General features: G+C 51.8%; 1 protein-coding gene across 1 annotated transcript in view; it reads left to right on the plus strand.

The window, feature by feature from the left end:
- The window catches only part of LOC144279946 (IgGFc-binding protein-like), a 63,984-nt gene that overhangs the window by 33,889 nt on the left and 14,063 nt on the right, over nt 1-16,032 (plus strand). The window contains exons 13-19 of the mRNA XM_077841651.1: nt 280-857; nt 1,327-1,897; nt 2,560-3,155; nt 4,940-5,513; nt 5,774-5,967; nt 6,523-6,664; nt 8,240-8,580. Coding sequence (XP_077697777.1) covers nt 280-857; nt 1,327-1,897; nt 2,560-3,155; nt 4,940-5,513; nt 5,774-5,967; nt 6,523-6,664; nt 8,240-8,580 — 2,996 coding nt within the window. The remainder of the gene's footprint in view (nt 1-279; nt 858-1,326; nt 1,898-2,559; nt 3,156-4,939; nt 5,514-5,773; nt 5,968-6,522; nt 6,665-8,239; nt 8,581-16,032) is intronic.

Raw genomic sequence — 16,032 nt, forward strand, 5'->3', positions numbered from 1 at the left:
CACAGCCTGTCACTTTGAGTATCTAACGTCGACTGATAACACATGGATGGTTGAGGTGAAATGATGCCAGTTTTTAAGTGACTCTTCCTACTATGGGCCTGATCCTGTAAGGGGCGAAGCACCTTCTACAACATACTGAGCACCCTCAGCCAATGTTGAGGTCACTGGGATTTGAGGGCTCTCTGGGCCCCACAAGATACGTCCCTTTCAGTCTATTTTAAATATTGCTTTTGTGTGGAGAGGGTTTGCTGCTAAATCTGTGGGTCCTTCACTCCCCAGCCATGGAGTGCCCCCTGGAGAACAGCCAGTACCAGCTCTGTGGAACAGCCTGCCCAGCCACATGTGTGGACCAGTCAGCCCCCAGCAGTTGCAAAGACCCCTGCGTGGAAAGTTGTCAGTGCACGGATGGTTTTGTGCTGAGCCAGGGCAAATGCATCCCCAAGGGCAGCTGTGGGTGCCAGTTTGAGGGGCGTCCCTATGCCCCCAATGAGAGTTTCTGGGTTGATGAGGCATGTGGGACACGGTGCATGTGCAATGCAGCCACTAGACAAGTCGAATGCGCGGCCGCTACGTGCAAACACTCGGAGAGGTGCGGGCTAGTGAATGGCGTACGAGGCTGTTACCCCTCCAGCTACGCCACCTGCTCTGTGACAAGAAATCTGCACTACACCACCTTTGATGGACAGAGATACAACTTCCAAGGCACCTGCCACTACCAGCTAACTATCCTATGCAAGAAGGCGGAAGGACTGGTGGACTTTGAAGTCTACTTCCAGGAAAGCAATACTGCTCCTGTGCAGATCAAGGTCTATGAGACCGACATCAGGATCAGCAATCAATTCCCTGGGAGAATCATGGTGAGTTTCAGAAATCACATCTAGTCACTAAAACATTTCTGGAAAGTCACCTTTGTGATCAGAAGTCGGTTGCAGAAAAAGCATAGAAGGATCTTAAAAAACAGGTCAAATATTAACTGGATTCTGATGTGAATGGGGAGCCAGTGGAGAAGCTAGAGGGTTGGGGTGACATTTCGTCTGTGTGAGAAAGTGTCAATAGCATCCAACATATGTGGGAACCTCGGGAGCTGGGGCTCAGGTAGCACACAGAGGAGGGAACTGCAATAGCCAATGCCAGAGGAAATGAAAGTCCGGCTGGAGGATCCTTCCTAGTCTGGAGAGCAGGGATTCAGGCAGGCTGTAGAGGAGGGAGCAGGTCAACCTGGATGAAGATTTCAGCAGCAGTAGATGGGCCAGAGCTCTGTGCTGGAGCCAGAGGTTCCACCACGAGCGAGCAATGTTTCATATCCCATATGTCTTGCTTTTACAGGTGAACAGTTTCCTGATTACCCTTCCCTTCAACCTCGATGATAAGAAAATCACTATGTATAGAAAGGGCTGGGCCACAGTGATCCAGACAGACTTTGGTCTCACCGTTACCTATGCTGGGTGGTCAGGACGTACCACGATCACTCTGCCAGTCACCTACACGGGAGCTGTGTGCGGTCTGTGTGGCAATTTTAACAGGGACAGGGAGGACGACTTGCTCATGAGGGATGGCACGATGGCACCAAACCCCATCAGCTTTGGCCAGAGCTGGAAGGTGGGCGACATCCCAGGATGCTCTGCAGTAACGATACCACCATGTGCAAGTGTAGAGGCTATTGAAAAACAACAACAAGGTAGCAGAGGGCAGTGTGGGCTCATCCTCCACAAGAGTGGCCCTTTCAGAGGATGTCACAGCAAAGTGGACCCCCATGGATACTTCGTAGACTGCGTGTACGGCTATTGCTTCCTCAGTGGGCGGGAGAGTAATGTCTGCCAGGCAGTTGCTGGCTATTCCGAGGCATGTCAGGAAGCTGGAGCTATGGTGCGTCCCTGGAGGACGACAAAATTCTGCTGTGAGTACCCCGTGTTCACCGCTGCCTGCCCCTTGGGGGATCGTTAATTCTTGTTGGCTGGTAGATGTGGATCTAAACACTGCAGAACATTTTTAACAGACAATGGTCTCTCTCAGCAGGCAGCTGCACCCTAGCCCAGGGTGTAGCTGCCAAGGCCACTACGAGTGCTGAACCCACAGCACTAGGGAAACACTGCTAGGAATGTAGTGTGCTCTCCATGGCCAGTCCAATCCTTGCCTTCCCTTCTGAGACTGGGACATAATCAGAGCTGGGATTCAGGGTGGCTACTAACTGGGATGTTTGTCCATTAGGAACTGGGCTGGGAACCCACCAACTCATCCCACACAAGCCATCAGTTGGGAATTAATTTTAACCGCTACTGACCCTGATTCAAAACAAAAATCTAGTAGTGAGACCATGAAACAATAAACCGAATTAGAAGCCTCATCGTAGGAGAGAGATTGTCTGTATCCCATCTCCTGGCCTCTGTGAGGCAACCAGTTCATCAGACCTGGGACCCCATTACAGATGGTGCCTTTTGTTAATTAACCAAACCAAGGAAATAGAAAATTAGGAGCTTGAATGAAATTGCATGTTCTGTGATGGTTCGTTGTGCACATTGCCAATGCACGATGTGAGCTAACTCTTTGTTCTAATTACAGCTCCGTCCTGTCCCCCGAACAGTCACTACGAATTCTGCAGCAGCAGCTGCGATCTGACATGCAGCAACCTCTATGCCCCGGTGCAATGCACGACCCAGTGTAAGGAAGGCTGCGTGTGTGACGAGGGCTTTGTTCTCAGTGGCAACAGCTGCGTCCCCATTTCCCAGTGCGGATGCCTCCACTGGGGACTTTACTACCAGGCCGGGGAGACCTTCCACCCGAGCGGTTCGTGCAAGGAGCAGTGTATGTGTCAGGCTGGTGGGGAAGTTGTGTGTAAGGCATTCTCCTGCGGCACTGGTGAGGAATGCGGGGTCGTGGACGGCATCCAGAAATGCCACCCATTTGGATCTGCGACCTGTTCTGCCTCTGGCCATCCCCACTACCTCTCTTTCGACGGGTTCCCCTTTGACTTCCAAGGCACCTGCACCTACATCCTGGCCAAGACCTGCACTGATGCCAGTGACCTTACACCATTCTCTATCAGCATAGAGAAAGAAGATTGGGGCACCAGGAACATGTCCATGGCCAAGCTGGTGTCCATTCAGGTGTATGGGATCACACTCACCCTACTGCAAAACAAACAAGGGCTCATCATGGTAAGTCCTCCATATTCTCATGGACAGAGATTTTATTCTATTCTACACAGGTTTGTTTGCAGTTTGGCCATCTCTCTAATGCCCCCTCATGGCAAAGGTTGCACTGCAGGTAGTCTGCCACAGCTTCCCATCTTGGGCTCCTCAATATCTCAGAAGACAAGTTGAATAACAACTGCCCTCCTTAGGGTCTGGATTATTAAATTATCAAACATGAAAAATAAAGTTTTCAAGTCCATCCATTTTTCTCCATACCAGGTCACTCCGAGTTCTTTCCTGTCTGTAGTCATGCTCCCCAAATTTCAAGTTTCCCTGCTGGAGTCTATTCGCTCCTATCAGCCTCTTGATTCTCTTCTGTTCTCTCTGAGAACTCTCTCTGCAGGGCCAGCCTCCCATCTTCTTCCTGCTGCTCTTATAGGGGAATCAGGTGATTCGTGCTCCTCAGGTGTGCCTCCTTAGTAATCAGGGTTGGCTGGCCCACTGGCCTTAAAGGACAAGCCACCCTCTTACAAATTCTTATAACATGAGCATCCATGTAGTATTTCAGCACTTTCCAGCAACGCACTAAGTAACTTAACCAACACTCTCATCCTATCCCCAGGAGGAGATGTGCGTACAGGGGAGTGTTTTGCATTGGATTTACTTTTAAAAGATATAAATGTGCACGCATATTGCCTTCTATATATATGTATGTGTGTGTGTGTGTGTTTGAGACAGCAGGTCAGAGAAATGCATCTTGCACTTGTGGGGGAAGTGGTGAGGTTTGTCAGGGTCCTTTGTTTCTGAGGGAGTTCATTCCTCAGTCTCGAACTGCTCACCAGTAAAGCTCCATCTCCTGCACAGGCAAACTTTACCCTTATTTTCCCAGAAGGTTTAATTGATCTTTCAGATAGCCAGGGGTGAAAGCTTGAACTGAATTCAGTGTTCTCTTTGGAAGGCAGAAGAGGGAGCAGAGGACAGTTTTGATGTAATCTCAGTAGCCAGTGCTGGTGAGGAGACGCTTCTGGAGTGCTGAAGGGTTCATGGTATATCACATTACTGTAGTCCAGAAGAGAGGTGATGAAGGCATGAAATAATTGATGCCAGATCATCATCCATGAGGATGGGACAGAGTCTCCTGGCCAACTGGAGATGGTAGGAAGTATTACTCATGGATGCTGCTATGTTAGAGTTTCATTTGAGCAAGCTGAGCATCCTCTTAGCTCAGCTCAATCTTCTTTGCCTCCCTTCTTGGTTTATACACCATGTTTCTTTGAACTCTACACATAATTCACATTTTTGCAAACATGGAATAAACTTCCTCTCCATTTTAACTCCTTTGGCTCTGTGTTGAAGAATTTCTCCCATGATGCATTCCCCTGAGAAGCCTGCAGTCTAACTTGGGACAAATACAACATGTGGTAAATTGGTGGAGATAGGAGAAGAAGGCAAGGGGTGAAGGAATGAGGTGTCACCAGGGAAGTGGGTCTTTAGGGGAGAAGGGGAGACAGACAAGAAGTAGGAGAGTATTCTGTGTGTAGGAGCTTGCATGAAAAGGAGGTGCAAGCCAAACATGGTTGGAGAAAATAGCAATGGTAAAGAGAGAACTGGGAGGGAGCTGAGGTGTTGCGGAGAGGAGAGAAGAGATGTAGACTAGGGCGGCAATGTGAAGACCTTGGAAGGTGAGGACAAGACATCCCAAAGTGAAATCTGGAGTCATTCTGATTTATGCCATGTGTCAGTGAGAGCAGAATCTTGTCTGTGTCCCTGCTTCCCCGTACTCACAGGGAATGTTCTCTCTCTTCCAGGTGAACGGGGTGTCCCACAACCTCCCAGTGATCGTGGCTGATGGGCAACTTAGAGCATATCAACATGGCACAAACATTCTGGTGCAAACCAACTTCGGCCTCACTGTGAGCTATGACCTGGTTTACCAGGCCAGGGTCACCATCCCAGGAAGTTACGAGGGCCAGACATGCGGCCTGTGTGGGAACTACAATGGACGGGAAGACGAGGAGTTCCTGCTCCCCAATGGCAGGACAGCCCCTGATGAGGCAGCATTTGGCTCTGCTTGGGAAGTCGAGATCCCAGGAGCATCCTGTACAGACAGATGTGCTGGAAACAGCTGTCCAGTTTGCGAAGAGAAGAAGAAGGACGTCTTCAAAGGGCGCAACTACTGTGGGCTGCTCAAAGACCCCGACGGCCCCTTCGTAGCCTGCCATGGCGCGGTCAGCCCCAGCGTGTATCTGAGCAACTGCCTGTATGATGTGTGCCTGGGCAATGGGGATTCCCAGGTCCTGTGCCAGAGTATCCACAGCTACGTGACAGCCTGCCAAGAGGCCGGGGCCCCCATCCAGCCCTGGAGGAGCGCCTCCTTCTGCCGTAAGTGCGCGGACAGTGTAGGAGCTCTGGGACGCACTGGGAGAAGAGGGAGTGGGAGGTCAATATTGCTGAGCATCTTGTTCCAGGCCTCTGGGCTTCTTCTGGAACTCTTCTCGGTGGGAACCAACAATCTCATGTTCCTTTCTAAAGCTGCCCTGTTCCTCTCCTCCCTGTCCTGCTCTTCTCTCCTTTTGTGTCTGTCCCTCTACACTGTGGTGTGAGATCTTTCCAGGCATCATTTATTTCTCTCTCTATTTAAGCTGTGAGCTGCCCAGCCAACAGCCACTACGAGGTCTGCGCTGACCTCTGCTCCACCACCTGCTCTGGAGACATCATGGACTGCCCAGAGACCTGTGCTGAAGGCTGCCAGTGTGACGACGGCTTCTTCTTCGGTGGCCAGGGCTGTGTGACTCTGCAGAGCTGTGGGTGCTTCGAGCGTGGGAGATATTACAAGGTACCGCCCCCTGCTGGAGTGTCTGGGTCTGATCTAATTTTTGCTCTGTCCACATCCTAATCCCTACACTGGTCAAGAATATAGGGTTTGCTATACTGGATCAGAACACTGGTCCATCCAGGCTGGCTTCCCACTCTGCTAGTATCTAATGCTCAAAGTGCCAAAAAAGGCCAGAAGATTTAATGCCCAGATGAGCGCAGTGACTTGCTCAAGGCCACCTAGTGAATGAGTAGCAGATGGGAGGTTGTTCCTGGCCTTAAGCCCAGTCCTTAGCCCATTAGACAGCCTTTCTCTCAAAAGGCAAGAGGAAATAATATTATGACACAATGGACATTTTTATAGATACATAGATTCTAAGGCCAGAAGGGTCCATTGTGATCATCTAGTCTGCCCTCCTGTATAACACAGGCCAGAGAGCTGCCCCGATATCATTCCGAGAGCACATCTGTTAGAAAAACACATCCACAGCTCTGGGTTTGGTGCTGTCAAAAATTATTTTAAATAATTGTTTCCAGTTACATTCTGTTATTTCCTGTTTTCCAAACGTTCCATCAGCCCAATGAGACGGTCCTGATGAACGAGTGCCAGCAAAGCTGCACGTGTGTTCCTGCCCAAGGGGTGACCTGTAAAGCCCAGGGCTGCTCCCGAGAAGAAATCTGCCAGATTAGAGATGGTGTCAGGGCCTGCGTCAGCAAAGGTACAGGACAGTCACTGTTTGAAACGTCCCCGGAAGGGTTATTGTACAGGAGCGAGTAAGTAGCTGTGGTTGTGTCTCCGCACCCTTCTCACTCTCCCCCTTCATTTAGCCTGGAACCTTGACCCATAATATTGCAGAATTTCGATCGGAAAGATGGGAAGACTTGTTGGGTCTCTCCAGCAGAGCCGGGTGGGCAGCTGTCAGAGATCTGTGCAGATTCCATGATTCTCTCTCCGGGAGCAGGCTGGGGGCTGCTATAAACAGAACACCCTGGCTACAGACCCATAGGGACCATCAGTCATCTGGGCAGTGTCAGAGCCCATCACCTCTCAGCCACTCTCCTTGTCTGTTCCACGCTAGAGGTCTGCTTGGGCCTAATTTCTGAAGAGCCCAAGCCCAAGAAGGTCATGTCATTTTCTGACCCAGCCTGACTCTTCCAATGAAAGTGAATGAGTGCCAGGGTCACCTCCTGCCCCTGGGGTTGGCTCGGCGGTGGCTATGTACCTGTTCCTGCCATCCGCCATCCCTGGCTGCAGTGGCCAGGTAGGGTGGCCAACTGTCTCATTTGTGAAAACTGGACACTGAGCACAGGAACCTTCCCTTTTTCCTGCTCCACCTCTTCTCCCAAGGCCCTGTCACCTGTTCCTCTTTCCCCACCCACTGTCACTCACTGCTCTCTCCACCACCCTGCTCCTGACAGCTGAGCAGGGCTCTAGGGGTGGAAGGGTGACTGGAGCAGGACGTTGGAGAGAGAGCAGGGCTCTGAGGTTGATGGGGTGACTGGGGCAGGGTTGGGGAGGGAGAGCCGTGCTCAAGGCAGGATGGGGAGCCGCTGGTACGCCGGTACCTTTCTCTGCCGGAGCTGTTGCTGAGTGCTTCTCCAGGCTCCAACAGCAGCTTCTGCTCTCCCCATTCCCTGGGTGGCGGAGGCTGGTTACTATAGGTAACTGGACTTTTAGTGTCCGGTCTGCAGTGATGACTGGACACTACCAGGTTCCCTTTTCGGCCAGACTTTCCAGGCAAAAAACGGAGACCTGGCAACCCTACCCACAGGCAGAAGGAGAACAGCTGACTTGACCCAAGCCCAAGAGGGTCCCGTTGATTTCCTACGCAACCTGACCCAGACTTGACACTTGCTGTCGGCTCCCATCAGGTTTGGGTTGCGTTGCAGGGCTCTGCTCCATACTACCTGTCACGTGGCTCTCTGTGTTCAGCAGGTGCACAAGAGGCTGTGGGGAGGGTGATATAGGAGGTGGCTCTGCTGGCTCAAAGACTGCTGTGGTCTCACCCCTGCAGAGAGATTTCCCAGCAGAGGACTTGTGGGAGGTTTGGGAACTGTCCAAGGGAAATATGTATGGGGATAAATGGCTAGATAGATAGATAGAGGGGACATATGGGGATAGATAGATCAATCGATCATTCCCTCCATTTCACAAACAGGTTAGATTAAGAAGTAGGATTCCAATGACACTAAATATCATCCCAATTTTCACACCACCCTCAGTCCCCTCTCTGCTCTCACATATAACTGATTAGTCTGGTGTTTCTTGTCTTTCTATTGTCTTTCCCCACTAGATATTCCAAAGCCATCGTGCAGTGTGGTCCGCTGCAGAGAAGGAACTATTTGCAAGATGATAAATGGGCAGCCAGAGTGTGTTCTAGTCTCTCAGGCCACGTGCTGGGCGGGGGGTTACTTGCATTACCACACCTTCGATGGACGGGTGTATGATTTCTACGGCACCTGCAACTACACGGTGGCCAAGACCTGCAGGGATGACTCCGTCCTGCCCTCCTTCCACGTCATAGCCGAGAGCGAGAACAGTGGAAACACACAGGTCTTCTACATTGAGTCGGTGACTGTCCAGGTGGATGGAGTCACTGTCACAGCAGCCAGGACTGAGGTCGGCTTTGTGGGGGTAAGTGCTGGGCATGGCCAGTACTTTGATAGGATACCTTGAAAATATTTACCCAAGCTGTTGCAGGGGGTAGAATTGTTTAAGTAGTAGATGGTGCTCTCCTCCTGAATTGGTGCTGTCCCTGAAGCCATGGCACTGTACTAGGGGGTGCTGTACTACGTTCAGATGTACAGGTATCCCAGTAGGGTGCACTCTCCCCTTGGAGTCAGTGCTGACCTCAATTCCCATCATGGCAATACCAGGTGCTGTGTGTCATAGAATGGGGCAGGTGGCCAGCAGGGGGCACTGACCCAATTCCAAAGCTCTGTGCTTGGGGCTACCGTCAGCAACTGGGACGTGGGCGGTCAGACCTCCTGGCTGGAGCTAGTAGCCAGATCTGGAGTCAGGAACAGGAGTCAGAGACAAGGGTCAAAACTAGGGTGACCAGATGAAACGGACAAAAAATCGGGACACATGGGAAAAAAAAAAAGCGGCCAGAGCGGCCAAAGCCGCAATATCGGGACAAATGGCGTCCTGACCGCGCATTGGTCGGGATGCGGGACAAAGAACTAAAAATAGGGACAGTCCTGATTTTATCGGGACATCTGTTCACCCTAGTCAAAACAACCTTCCGTCACTCCCCCACGCGGCCCCCTCCCCCACGGGAGCCGCTCCCCGACGGCTCTGTCCCACGCGGCCCCCTTCCCCTGCGGGAGCTGCTCCCCGACGGCTCTGTCCCACGCGGCCCCCTCCCCCACGGGAGCCGCTCCCCGATGGCTCTGTCCCACGCGGCCCCCTCCCCCACGGGAGCTGCTCCCCGACGGCTCTGTCCCACGCGGCCCCCTCCCCCACGGGAGCCGCTCCCCGACGGCTCTGTCCCACGCGGCCCCCTCCCCCCGCGGGAGCCGCTCCCCGACGGCTCTGTCCCACGCGGCCCCCTCCCCCCACGGGAGCCGCTCCCCGACGGCTCTGTCCCACGCGGCCCCCTCCCCCCGCGGGAGCCGCTCCCCGACGGCTCTGTCCCACGCGGCCCCCTCCCCGACGGCTCTGTCCCACGCGGCCCCCTCCCCCGCGGGAGCTGCTCCCCGACGGCTCTGTCCCACGCGGCCCCCTCCCCCGCGGGAGCTGCTCCCCGACGGCTCTAACTGACGCGCTCGGGTTGCCAGGCCTCCGGTTTTCAGTCTGAACACCCGGTCGAAAAGGGACCCTGGCGGCTCTGGTCAGCACAGCTGACTGGGCTGCTAAAAGTCTGGTTGGCCGCTGAGGGGCAGGCAGGCACCGTGCCCAGCTCAGCTCAGCTCCTGGGAAGCAGCCAGCATGTCCCTCCGGCTCCTACGCAGAAGGGCAGCAAGGGGGGCTCCGCACACTGCCCCCGCCTGCAGGCGCCGCCCGAGCACCGGCTCTGCAGCTCCCTTTGACAGAGAACCGTGGCCAACGGGAGCTGCGGGGGCAGCGCCTGCAGGCGGGGGCAGCACACAGAGCCCCGTGACATACTGCCATTTCCCAGGAGTCACGCGGACTTCCTCCATCCCTGGGAAATGACAGGGCCGCCTGAGCTCAGTGCCGCCCGGAGCCCACACCGTGAACTCCTTCCCACACCTCCAACCCCCTGCCCCAGCCCTGAGCCCCATCCCGCACCCAAACTCCCTCCTGGTACCCGTACCCCGCAACCCCTCCTGCATCCCAACCCCCTGCCCCATCCCTGAGCCCCCTCCTGCACCAAACTCCCTCCTGGTGCCCGCATCTGGCACCCCTCCCACACCCCAATCCCCTGCCCCAGCCTGGAGCCCCGTCCTGCACCCTGAACCCCTCATTTCTGACCCCACCCCAAAGCCTACACCCCAGACCAGAGCCCGTACCTCCTCCCACACCCCAATCCCCTGCCCCAGACCGGAGCCCCCTCCCACCCGCCAGACCCCCTGGCCCCACCCCCAGCCCAGAGCCACCTCCTGCAGCCCAAACCCCTCATCCCTGGCCCCACCCCAGAATCCTCATCCCCAGCTGGAGCTCTCACCCCCTCTGCATCCCAACCCCCTTCTGCAGCCCTGAGCCCCCTCCCACACTCCAAACCCTTTGGCCCCAGCCTGGAGCCCGCTCCTACCCCCAAACCCCCAGCCCACAGCCTTCACCCCTCCTACACCCCAACCCCCTGCTCCAGCCCGATGAAAATGAGTGAGTGAGCGAGGATGGGAGAGAGCGAGCGACGGAGGGAGGGGGGATGGAGTGAGCGGGGGCGGAGCCTCTGAGAAGGGGTGGGGCCTCAGGGCAGGGAGCAGAGCAAGGGTGTTTGGTTTTCTGCAATTAGAAAGTTGACAACCCTAGACGTGGCCCTTTCCCCTGCAGGAGCCTCTCCCTAATGGCTCTAGGTGACATAGCTCCCTACCTGTAGCCACTTCCTAATGGCTCTAACTGATGCAGCCCCCTTGCCCTCAAAATTCCAACTTTTGAACTGTTTGCTCTGTCGTGGTCGTCATGCTGGTCCCAGGGACAAGGTGGGAGAGGTAATGTCTTTTATTGGACCAACTTCTGTTGGTGAAAGGGACAAGTCATCCAGCTATCCAGAACTCTTCTTCAGGTCTGGGAAGGTTTCAGAGTAACAGCCGTGTTAGTCTGTATTCGCAAAAAGAAAAGGAGTACACCAATTTATTTCAGCATAAGCTTTCGTGAACTACAGCTCACTTCATCGGATGCATACTGTGGAAAGTGTAGAAGATCTTTTTATACACACAAAGCATGAAAAAATACCTCCCCACACACAAACCCACTCTCCTGCTGGTAATAGCTTATCTAAAGTGATCACTCTCCTTACAATGTGTATGATAATTAAGTTGGGCCATTTCCAGCACAAATCCAGGTTTTCTCACCCCCCCCCCACAAACCCACTCTCCTGCTGGTAACAGCTTATCTAAAGTGACCACTCTCCTTACAATGTGTATGATAATCAAGGTGGGCCAATTCCAGCACAAATCCAGGGTTTAAGAAGAACGTCTGGGGGGGTGGGGTAGGAAAAAACAAAGGGAAATAGGTTTCAGAGTAACAGCAGTGTTAGTCTGTATTCGCAAAAAGAAAAGGAGTCCTTGTGGCACCTTAGAGACTAACCAATTTATTTGAGCATGAGCTTTCGTGAGCTACAGCTCACTTCATCAGATGCATACCGTGGAAACTGCAGCAGACTTTATATATACACAGAGAATATGAAACAATACCTCCTCCCACCCCACTGTCCTGCTGGTAATAGCTTATCTAAAGTGAGCATCAGGTTAGGCCATTTCCAGCACAAATCCAGGTTTTCTCACCCTCCACCCCCCCACACAAATTCACTCTCCTGCTGGTGATAGCCCATCCAAAGTGACAACTCTTTACACAATGTGCATGATAATGAAGTTAGGCCATTTCCTGCACAAATCCAGGTTCTCTCACTCCCTCACCCCCCTCCAAAAACCCACCCCCATACACACACAGACTCACTCTCCTGCTGGTAATAGCTCATCCAAACTGACCACTCTCCAAGTTTAAAACCAAGTTAAACCAGAACATCTGGGGGGGGGGGGGTAGGAAAAAACAAGAGGAAATAGGCTACCTTGCATAATGACTTAGCCACTCCCAGTCTCTATTTAAGCCTAAATTAATAGTATCCAATTTGCAAATGAATTCCAATTCAGCAGTTTCTCGCTGGAGTCTGGATTTGAAGTTTCTTTGTTTTAAGATAGCGACCTTCATGTCTGTGATTGCGTGACCAGAGAGATTGAAGTGTTCTCTGACTGGTTTATGAATGTTATAATTCTTGACATCTGATTTGTGTCCATTTATTCTTTTACGTAGAGACTGTCCAGTTTGACCAATGTACATGGCAGAGGGGCATTGCTGGCACATGATGGCATAAATCACATTGGTGGATGTGCAGGTGAACGAGCCTCTGATAGTGTGGCTGATGTTATTAGGCCCTGTGATGGTGTCCCCTGAATAGATATGTGGGCACAACTGGCAACGGGCTTTGTTGCAAGGATAAGTTCCTGGGTTAGTGGTTCTGTTGTGTGGTATGTGGTTGTTGGTGAGTAATTGCTTCAGGTTGCGGGGCTGTCTGTAGGCAAGGACTGGCCTGTCTCCCAAGATTTGTGAGAGTGTTGGGTCATCCTTTAGGATAGGTTGTAGATCCTTAATAATGCGTTGGAGGGGTTTTAGTTGGGGGCTGAAGGTGACGGCTAGTGGAGTTCTGTTATTTTCTTTGTTAGGCCTGTCCTGTAGTAGGTAACTTCTGGGAACTCTTCTGGCTCTATCAATCTGTTTCTTTACTTCCGCAGGTGGGTATTGTAGTTGTAAGAAAGCTTGACAGAGATCTTGTAGGTGTTTGTCTCTGTCTGAGGGGTTGGAGCAAATGCGGTTGTATCGCAGAGCTTGGCTGTAGACGATGGATCGTGTGGTGTGGTCAGGGTGAAAGCTGGAGGCATGCAGGTAGGAATAGCGGTCAGTAGGTTTCCGGTATAGGGTGGTGTTTATGTGACCATTGTTTATTAGCACTGTAGTGTCCAGGAAGTGGATCTCTTGTGTGGACTGGACCAGGCTGAGGTTGGTGGTTACCTTGCATAATGACTTAGCCACTCCCAGTCTCTATTCAAGCCTAAGTTAATTGTATCCAATTTGCAAATGAATTCCAATTCAACAGTTTCTCGCTGGAGTCTGGATTTGAAGTTTTTTTGTTGTAATATCGCAACTTTCATGTCTGTAATCGTGTGACCAGAGAGATTGAAGTGTTCTCCGACTGGTTTATGAATGTTATAATTCTTGACATCTGATTTGTGTCCATTTATTCTTTTACGTAGAGACTGTCCAGTTTGACCAATGTACATGGCAGAGGGGCATTGCTGGCACATGATGGCATATATCACATTGGTGGATGTGCAGGTGAACGAGCCCCTGATAGTGTGGCTGATGTTATTAGGCCCTGTGATGGTATCCCCTGAATAGATATGTGGGCACAGTTGGCAACGGGCTTTGTTGCAAGGATAGGTTCCTGGGTTAGTGGTTCTGTTGTGTGGTATGTGGTTGCTGGTGAGTATTTGCTTCAGGCTGGGGGGCTGTCCATAGGCAAGGACTGGCCAGTCTCCCAAGATTTGTGAGAGTGTTGGGTCATCCTTCAGGATAGGTTGTAGATCCTTAATAACACGTTGAAGGGTTTTATTTGGGGGCTGAAGGTGATGGCTAGTGGCGTTCTGTTATTTTCTTTGTTAGGCCTCTCCTGTAGTAGGTGACTTCTGGGAACTCTTCTGGCTCTATCAATCTGTTTCTTCACTTCTGCAGGTGGGTATTGTAGTTGTAAGTTGTAAGTTCAGTCGGTTTCTGGTATAGGGTGGTGTTTAGGTGACCATCGTTTATTAGCACTGTAGTGTCCAGGAAGTGGATCTCTTGTGTGGACTGGACCAGGCTGAGGTTGATGGTGAGATGGAAATTGTTGAAATCATGGTGGAATCCCTCAAGGGCTTCTTTTCCATGGGTCCAGATGATGAAGATGTCATCAATATAGCGCAAGTAGAGTAGGGGCGTTAGGGGACGAGAGCTGAGGAAGCATTGTTCTAAGTCAGCCATAAAAATGTTGGCATACTGTGGGGCCATGAAGGTACCCATAGCAGTGCCGCTGATCTGAAGGTATACATTGTCCCCAAATGTAAAATAGTTATGGGTAAGGACAAAGTTCAGCCACCAGGTTAGCCGTGACATTATCGGGGATACTGTTCCTGACGGCTTGTCGTCCATCTTTGTGTGGACTACTACTACTACTGACCGCTATTCCTACCTACATGCCTCCAGCTTTCACCCTGACCACACCACACGATCCATCGTCTCCAGCCAAGCTCTGCGATACAACCGCATTTGCTCCAACCCCTCAGACAGAGACAAACACCTACAAGAGCTCTGTCAAGCATCCTTACAACTACAATACCCACCTGCGGAACTGAAGAAACAGATTGATAGAGCCAGAAGAGTTCCCAGAAGTCTCCTACTACAGGACAGGCCTAACAAAGAAAATAACAGAACGCCACTAGCCGTCACCTTCAGCCCCCAACTAAAACCCTTCCAACGCATTATTAAGGATCTACAACCTATCCTGAAGGACGACCCAACACTCTCACAAATCTTGGGAGACAGGCCAGTCCTTGCCTATGGACAGCCCCCCAACCTGAAGCAAATACTCACCAGCAACCACACACCACACAACAGAACCACTAACCCAGGAACCTATCCTTGCAACAAAGCCCGTTGCCAACTGTGCCCACATATCTATTCAGGGGACACCATCACAGGGCCTAATAACATCAGCCACACTATCAGAGGCTCGTTCACCTGCACATCCACCAGTGTGATATATGCCATCATGTACCAGCAATGCCCCTCTGCCATGTACATTGGTCAAACTGGACAGTCTCTACGTAAAAGAATAAATGGACACAAATCAGACGTCAAGAATTATAACATTCATAAACCAGTCGGAGAACACTTCAATCTCTCTGGTCACGTGATTACAGACATGAAAGTTGCGATATTACAACAAAAAAACTTCAAATCCAGACTCCAGCGAGAAACTGTTGAATTGGAATTCATTTGCAAATTGGATACAATTAACTTAGGCTTGAATAGAGACTGGGAGTGGCTAAGTCATTATGCAAGGTAACCTATTTCCCTTTGTTTTTTCCTACCCCCCCTCCCCCTCAGACGTTCTTCTTAAACCCTGGATTTGTGCTGGAAATGGTCCACCTTGATTATCATACACATTGTAAGGAGAGTGGTCACTTTAGATAAGCTATTACCAGCAGGAGAGTGGGTTTGTGTGTGTGTGGGAGGGTGAGAAAACCTGGATTTGTGCTGGAAATGGCCCAACTTAATTATCATACACATTGTAAGGAGAGTGATCACTTTAGATAAGCTATTACCAGAAGGAGAGTGGGGGGGAGGAGGTATTTTTTCATGCTTTGTGTGTATAAAAAGATCTTCCACACTTTCCACAGTATGCATCCGATGAAGTGAGCTGTAGCTCACGAAAGCTTATGCTGAAATAAATTGGTTAGTCTCTAAGGTGCCACAAGTACTCCTTTTCTTTTTGAGGTCTGGGAAGGGTACTCAGGGCTGGTCTATGCTTGAGAATTAGATCAACTCAGATGTGTCGCTCAGAGGTGCCAACTTTTTGGTTCCCGGGGGGTGCCCCTCTACACCCCTTTCCCCAGCCCCCACCCCTGCCCCGCCTCTTTCCGCCCCCCTCTCCACCACTTTCCCCAAGCCCCTGTCCCCTCTGCACCCCTTCTTGGCCCTGCTCCTCCCCCTCACCCCAGCACCTCCTGCACACCGCGGAACAGCTGATGGCACTGGGCAGGAGGCACTGGGAGGGAGGGGGAGGAGCTGATCCACAGGGCTTCCAGAGGGTGCTCAGCACCCACTATTTGTTTTTTATGTGTGCTCCAGCCCTGTTCGGGGGCGTGAAAA

This window comes from Eretmochelys imbricata, chromosome 24, assembly GCF_965152235.1.
Source record: "Eretmochelys imbricata isolate rEreImb1 chromosome 24, rEreImb1.hap1, whole genome shotgun sequence".
Taxonomy (NCBI): Eukaryota; Metazoa; Chordata; order Testudines; family Cheloniidae; genus Eretmochelys; species Eretmochelys imbricata.